Raw genomic sequence first — 7,772 nt, 5'->3', positions numbered from 1 at the left:
GTTAGATTTTTGTTGAAAACACAAAATGAATGGCTAATCGAATAGACTAGTACTGTATCGTTTAAAACAGAATAGGCCTTTATTTGTCCCACAATCGGGAAACTCCAGCTCGTGCACACGGAAGACAAGCACACAAAAAACCCTGACAACGTATATCTTTTTTATTTTTTATTTCTATGCCTAAAATATGTTATATCACATTTTAAATACACATTTAGCAAAATATTTCTGACTGCACATTCATCACTGACTCATTTATGGATTATTATCTATAATAATTATATATATATACGTATATATATATATATATATATATATATATATATATATATACACACACACACACACACACCAACACAAATATAGTTTCTTATCACTTCCAGTAAATCAACACATGTAACTGTGACATACAGTATGTTCCTTAAGGCATTTTTTTTCTCCTGCATACTTTTAGAATATATTTCTCCTATAGACTCCTCTATATATAGGAATAAAGCATGCTTTTGTTTGGTACGTGAATCGAAAAAAAAATCGACAGAATCATTTTACATGACAACACTGTTACGTGTATGGTGACAGTTGAACAAGTTAACAATTCAATCAAATACAAACTACCTGTCACGATTGTAATTATTACTCTCATCTATCCAAAAATTGCACGTGACCTCTCGTTGAATAAATATTGCACTGCACGATTATATTATTGCACATTGAGCCAACGTAACAACAGCTACCTCTACAAAAATATCTTATTTGCTGTACACATCAACACAGTGATTTGCCTCATTCATCTCATACAGTTTGTCTCACTTTAAAGTATTATTGCTATATTCACAGCTCAAGGCTCCTCCCATTCCATCTGTTACATTTATAGGAACACATGCGGCTACATTTGCACGTAGCCTCTTTGGCAACTTTACTATCAGCGGCATCACATTAACACAGAACTGAATTCCAGCAAAATAGACAAACACCATAACGGCACATGTTCAATGAAATAGTTTGCCATGTCCTTGAAAAGGCAGAGATGGCCACCGCTACGCTAATACTGTATCTTTACAATACATCGGAGTAACTCAAGTCAGTCTGACAGGAGAACATGGCTCGGGTTTCCTTAAGGTCGCCGACTGGTTCGAGTCAAGCAGTCAAAAAAAAATAATCATCACATGTTACATGATGTTCTGATCTTGCATTTTGTGGTGATATTGATTATTGCAAAGACAACCAAGACCTATCCAGAAAAGTTATGTCCCTGATCTGTGAGGCTTGCTTCCACCCTGGCGTCCATCCGCCATCTTGGCCGCAGCGTCGCACAGGTCCCTGATTTCCAGCAGCCCCTCGTTCAGTGCTTTGACAAAAACGGCCGAGCTCGTCTGCGTGCTCTCCCAGAAACTGGACACGCAGAAGACTATGTGGTCCGGCTGCGGGTTGTAGCAGGCACCGTAGCCGTTGGGCACCACCGGGCCGTAGCAGCAGAACATTTCTACCGTGGTCGGGACCTGAAGACCGATGAGATTGAAGCACTTTTGCGTATTCTGCATTTTTAATATTCCACCTCGATTGGAACACTACCTGACTGGTGGACAGGATGAATTGGTTACTCGCCAGATACGTTTCATCGCAAAAGATCTCCGGACGCTCCATGTTGAGTTCCTTGGCGCTCTTCAGCAGTCCCAGTAGATGATTGTCTATTGCCATTCCTGTTATAGCCTGAACAGGAAGAGTCTTTCATGACAATCTGGAAATTATGATTTATTTTTTGTAGCATCACTCTAAAGACCGTGTTTGGAATCAATGGCTACTCCCAAAAGACAGCCTGTGATTTATTGACAGTTTTGAAAGTAGTGATCGTTAGCGTTGTCTCACTTACCGCAATCGTATAATCCGTCTGGGCGTTTATTGAATCTCTCAGTCGTTTCATTTTTTCACTTTCCTGTAAGAAAATGGAAAAAGATCAGTCACGGGCAAGTTACGGTGTCGTTGTGTTAATGGATTTTTGGAGGAACGTCATCTGTTTGCTGCGTCGAACAAGCATCTGGAAGTCAAACTGGGAGGAAAAATGGCTCACAGTGTAAGTTGTCCTTTCGTCCGTCATGCATTTGACAAAAGCCAAAGCTTCGACAGTGGCGGAGCGAATGTTATCCACCCGCCCGTCCCGGAAACGCCTGATGGAGGCGCTCTCATATGTGGATACCAGCTTTCCATTGCACCTGCAAAAAAAAAATGAGCCGGGTCATGGCAACGTTTTCTTAACGGCGCTCGATAAATACCGAAGTCTTACTTGAAAAATGCAAGCTGTAGGGCCACTTGTACAAATGCATCTGGACTCATTTTTTGCTTCTTGATAAATTCCTTTCCGTAATCTTTGAAGGTGAAAACGTCCATGTCCAGATTATTCACCAGCCTGAAGCAAAACCACAAATCAGACAGAAATTTGGGCTCTCTGGAAAGATTTTTCCTTTGATGGTTTTACCTCTGCAGTCGCTCTTTGGAGGCCACGAGGAGTCCTTGGACTTGGGGGCTACATTTCCACACGAGTCTCCTTGGAGCCGGAAGCTTTCGACAACTGGCCGGCTTGGCGGGCTCTAATGTGGTTCTGGCTCTGTTCAAAAAAGCAAAAACTTTAATTCTCTTCAAAATTTCATGCAGTCTTTCTCTGCGGCAACTCACATGTGTTTAGTCAAATGTTCTGAACATTGCACCAGAACGACACCTTCAAAGGCGGAATGTTCGCACACCACTCCGCATATCCCGTCCATTCCTACAACAAACTAAAAAGGAAGGACATTCACCCGTATTGTGTTTACAGATGGTGGACGTCGTTGTCGGCCTCACCTGCATGGACTTGTCATACCAGCGATTTGCGCCGTTCTTCTCCCACCCACCGCCGTGGAGCATCTGCAGGGCCCGGTTGCTATCAGTGGCCTTTGTCCCACTGGGCTCATCCAAGCACACCACACACAGGCAAGTCTCTATCAGGACCAGAGAGTCCATGTTGATTTTTTCTAGAAGATCCAAAAAAATTGTTAGCACGTGTTTGAATTTTTGTTGAAGTTTTCCCGACATTTGCACCTTTAACGAGAACGTCTCGGGCTCGTGCCCATTCTGTTCGGTCGTCCGATGTCAGGATACCGAAAGGGGGACATCGCTCTTCCGCGTTTCCTGCCATCAACACAATTTTCTCCAGTTGGGAGAAGATCTCCGTCTCACTAAGCGGCTTGCTCTCGGTCACTACATCCAATGCGAAAAACTACAAATAGGACAGCAAAAAAAAGAAGCATTTGTTTATAGTAATCCCACATAGGGACAATATGTTGTTTGTTAAGAGTAGAAATGAGCGCAAATCAATGGTCTGTGCTATATATAGCTAATAAGGAAGCTCTCAGACAAAGTGGCAGATTTAATCCGTTGTAATTCAGTTAACTGACGATATCTCCGAGGGGAGGGCCGAAGCACCCTGACAGTACTTAGTGAGTATTAGTGGGTGAAAACCGGCTGACCTGGTACAATTTATTGAGAATAAAATCAGAGCCTTAAATCACAAGTGGGAATCGAAACCTTCCTAATAGCTCGCATTTAATTGGAGGAACAATGTCGAGGGCGTCGTTAATTAATTAGCTCTCCGTCTGAGCGTTCCGCCGTTACTTTTGAAAGATCATTCTCAATCATCCACAGTCCCGGGGGAGCCGTTGGTCTGTCTCGTTTCTCGTCTGTGTTCCCACGCAGGATTTCATGTGTGCGTGCACATTGATGCATTTCTCTCCCACCAATGTTAGTGCCCTGACCTGGTTCTTGCACGCCACAATAATGTGCTCCGATGCCGCAGCGCCTGGATTCACCCGGACCTTGAGCGCGTCGCTCTTCGGGCCCGGGTAGCGGTACGAGGTAAACAAGCGGGAGTATTGCTCCATGCACAGAGGGGTCCCAGCCAGCTGGCCTCGGGCGAACTCCACAGGGAGCGCTCGCCTGCCAGGGAAAAGAGTCGCAGGGCTGACTTTGTGATTTCATCATAAGTCGACGTGTTTTTTTTTTTTGGGTCGACTTACGCGTCGATGAGGGCCTTGTACTCCAACACGCCTCGAATGAGACGTGCGGCGTAGCTGAAACCAGTTAGAAAGTTAAAGCGTTTGCTGAGAGCACACGACCTCTTCCGGCCAGCAATCATGATGAGGTGCACTCCCGCCTCGAAGGACCGGTGCTAATCACGTTAGTGGAAATTAGCACGCCACAGAAGGGGAAGCTCGCATGTGCTTGTCTGTGTTCCTGCGACGGGGAAACACTGAGGCTTGTCAGACGTTATCCCGCTACTCATTCATCTTTGGCGTTATTACGTTGCGGAGGCAGATCAATGCACCACACCCCTAAATGAGGCCTGACTAGCGGCCTCGGTGGGGAGCTTAGCCTTGTCGCTCCCAATTAAATAAGTGGCGCTGGATCATAGCAGCTGCTTGCGGTGCTCTGGAAATATTCACTTAGGGGCATCAAAGCTGTCAAAAGCAAATGGCGATCTGGGAATATTTCTTGCGTCTTACGCAAAAGTGGGAAAAAAATACACGTGGCTTACCTCAGCGCGTCATTTCCATCTTTAAACGGCTGTTTGGGAAAAACCATGGCGGGGCTGGAGTTGACCGGCAAAGCCAACCTGTTGCTCAGGTACATGTCCTCCAGCCAGTAGTCGTATACCTTGAAGGATTCAAAAATATGTGATTTTTTTTAGGGGTTATGTTCAAAATGGAAGTTGGAGCGCAGTGGAGTAAAAAGTCCATTAAAGTGCATTTCTGTGTGGGTGCGGCCCAGCCAGAGTGGGTGCCGTGATGGATGTCACCGGGCGAGCTGTCACCCACAGTCTCAACAAATCGAGCCTGTAATAAATCTCATTTACTTGTCCTTTTTTGCAGCCTCATTACATGTATCCATCATTTTAGGTCATCAAAGGAGAACATGTTCAAGTTATCGATTCAAAATGGCCGCCGGCTAATTCGCTACGTCAATACGGTCAATACAGATGACTGAAGCGAAATTGAATGCAATTTCCCAAGGAGATGCTTAAATAAATATATTATACCCAGTTTTCTGTCTTCTCCCTCCTTTCCAGGAGCTTCTTCTGCAGAGCTTCACCAATTCCACCGGGCGCTCCGAATTTCTCCACGATGGCTTTGGTTTTTTGAAACTGCTCATCCTTCACCAGATGCCGCACGCACTTCAGGTAGGTGTCCAGCGTTTGCTTCAGCGGGGGCACGGGAACCTTGGGCAACCTCTGATATAATCAGATGGGAAAGCACCATTGCTTTGATTGCGGCAGAACAGCTGTGAAATGTCATCATCCCCGCATTGCCTTCTTCCAATGATTGTTCATTAGCGAGACCGATGAAAGAGACTTTTACGTGTTAATTATTAGACGGTTAATAATTCATTCTTAATGCTTCAAGGCCAATTAAGCGATAAATTCCGACACCCTATGGGGAATACGGTAAATACGAATATAGTCTTTTAAAAAAAAAAAAAAGACTAAATGCAAATGAATGATCTTTTCTGTCTGATGTTTGATCATTTGCATGCGGTTGCCGTGGGCGACCAGCTGTTAAGGCTGACCTGTGCGTTGGCTTGCTCAAGTGATTGCCATAAATTGGTCTTTTTTTTTTCTTCTTCTTCTTATTAACAACATAACCAGAGCGAGTCAGCTAATTACAACCACCGGTTAAATAATTAGGTACACCCGCACCTTCCAAAGAGACAAGAATTCTGCCTTTCTAAAGATGATAATTATGTTTATTGGTTAGTTATAATTTTTCATAATATTTTTGTTTCCTTATTTATCTATAGAAAGATGTATAACATATGGAAAAACACGTTTTAATTTGATAAGGCTATTGCATTAGTTTCCCAACTTTTATTGAGTCACAGAATTTATTTAACATAGAAAAAAAATCTTACAGCACACACCTTTACAAAAATGTCACATAAAAAGGAGATGCAGAATTGAATGATATCAAATTCACCTCGTAAAAGTACTTTTTTAATTGTTCTCTGCCTGTCGCTAAACATCGCTTGCTTGAACACAAATACCTTGAAAAAGAAATATTTTCAGGCCAATGAAATGAAATAGGGGCAATGACTGCACTAATGCATTTCCGGAGCTGTCCAAAGTGCTGAAACTAAAGCTGTACGCTACCCGTCAAACTTAAATGCATTCAACTTCAAAGAAAAACAATGCAAGTGTCAAAATGAGCATACCTCCGGGGCTGCTGTGGCCATGTCTCTCTCCAAACGAGACATAGTCACCGTCAGGAGCAGTGGGGGCAAGCGTTGGCACCGGCGGCTGCGCGAAGCTTGCAAAAGGAACTGACATCAATATTGACAGTAAGGACATACGCGTTTGATTCCATTTCCATTCGGTAATTAGCTGCTTACAATGACATGTTTATTTAAACCGGGGGTGGGAAACCTACGGGTGGCGGGTCACAAGTGGCCCGCAAGTGCATCGGGTCTGGCCAGTCATTCGTTTCATAAAACTGAAATGACAGGCATCCCCTGCATGAGACGCGTCGTTAAAAAGTTATCCTACCTGTTCAGGGGAGTTAGATCAGCGAGACCCCCGCGTCCACGCCGCCGTATCCCATCGTAAGACGAGTCCCCAGCTTGGGAGTGGAGGAGGATGAGGAAGAGGGGGGCAACGGGGGTGGGTGGACCCAGGCTACTCCACGATACTTGTCCTCATGCGCAGTGGCCGTGTGACGCTCCACGTAGAAAGGCGGTCGTGCAAAAAGATGCCGAAGGAAGGTGTTCAGAAGGACCCTACCTATACCCTCCCTCCATCCTGGAGGCGTGAAACTCCTCCCATCAAAATCTATTCTCAATGCACGTTATCGGACACCCCCACCCACTCCAACGTCCCAACTCATCCCCCTGCCCAACACTTTAAATTATTATATAAATGAGGGATAGTTTTTGCTTGTTAAAAAGAAAGCAAAACTACACAAGAAGTTTCATTTATTTCATAATTTCTTGTGCACGCCCACCTTTCATTTAAAAGGGGTTGGTTACCGAGAATGCGTTGTTCAATTTAAAAAGATGGCTGAAATATTTAAAGCCAAAAAAAAACAATTGGATACAAATTTTTTTTAGATATATTTATAAAAATATTTATTTTCCATAATGCAACCCCAAACAAAACAACCCTCAAAATAGGTTTGCTTTGGACTAGAAACAAATAGTGTGTCAAATTACTTTTTTATATTTCTTTTATATTCATTTATGTAAATTTATGAAGGATAAATCTCTGTAATTTCTCAACGTTTCGCTTGCGCGCATTGATAAGAAATGAAGCCACAGCTCGACTCACAGATCCAAACAGATTTATTAAACCCACAGTCAATAAATGAACACGCACATTTATTTGTCATAAGGAGATCTGACTTGTCTTGACAAAATGCCCCACACTGACACACACACTCACACACCCACACACACACACTTGAGCTTATCTTTTTGTACTTTTTTTTTTTTTTTACATTGTGCATCTCCTGTTATCCACATATGTACAAATCCAGTTGTGCTGATACATTTAATTCCCGACAAGATAGAAATTAGATGGCGGCAGGCCCTGTTGTTATCCAGCGATAAAATCTGACCCTTTCAAGTAAAAACAAAAGGACTAAAAAATATATAGGCTTCTTTTTTTTTTGTACGAGTGGATGTGTGCTGTTTATTTTTGGTCCCACATTTATCTGCACCTTTTTTTCTTTCACAATAATCAAACTCACAATGAAATT

At 43.3% G+C, this 7,772-nt stretch overlaps 1 protein-coding gene across 1 annotated transcript; it reads right to left on the bottom strand.

The window, feature by feature from the left end:
- Positions 1–232: 232 nt before the first annotated feature.
- On the bottom strand, positions 233–6,276 carry LOC133143157 (choline O-acetyltransferase-like). Its single transcript, XM_061264950.1, has 14 exons — positions 6,235–6,276; positions 5,066–5,257; positions 4,565–4,683; positions 4,047–4,100; positions 3,786–3,966; positions 3,073–3,250; positions 2,836–3,005; positions 2,671–2,771; positions 2,474–2,602; positions 2,282–2,404; positions 2,069–2,210; positions 1,871–1,933; positions 1,573–1,710; positions 233–1,499 (listed from the first exon to the last, which is right to left on the bottom strand). Exons 1-14 carry the CDS (start codon positions 6,274–6,276, stop codon positions 1,245–1,247), a joined length of 1,887 nt encoding a protein of 628 aa, XP_061120934.1. The 3' UTR covers positions 233–1,244.
- Between the last annotated feature and the right edge of the window lie 1,496 nt (positions 6,277–7,772).

The sequence above is a fragment of the Syngnathus typhle genome, linkage group LG18, assembly GCF_033458585.1.
Source record: "Syngnathus typhle isolate RoL2023-S1 ecotype Sweden linkage group LG18, RoL_Styp_1.0, whole genome shotgun sequence".
Taxonomy (NCBI): domain Eukaryota; kingdom Metazoa; phylum Chordata; class Actinopteri; order Syngnathiformes; family Syngnathidae; genus Syngnathus; species Syngnathus typhle.
This window is presented reverse-complemented; position numbering and strand designations above follow the sequence as displayed.

Coding starts and splice junctions, on each gene's coding strand:
- LOC133143157 (XM_061264950.1), bottom strand. CDS start 6,276: ATGTCTCGTTTGGAGAGAGACATGGCCACAGCAGCCCCGGAG. Junction 1,934..2,068: donor ACGAAAGGACAACTTACACT/GTGAGCCATTTT, acceptor ATTTTCTTACAG/GAAAGTGAAAAAATGAAACG. Junction 1,500..1,572: donor TCATCCTGTCCACCAGTCAG/GTAGTGTTCCAA, acceptor ATCGGTCTTCAG/GTCCCGACCACGGTAGAAAT.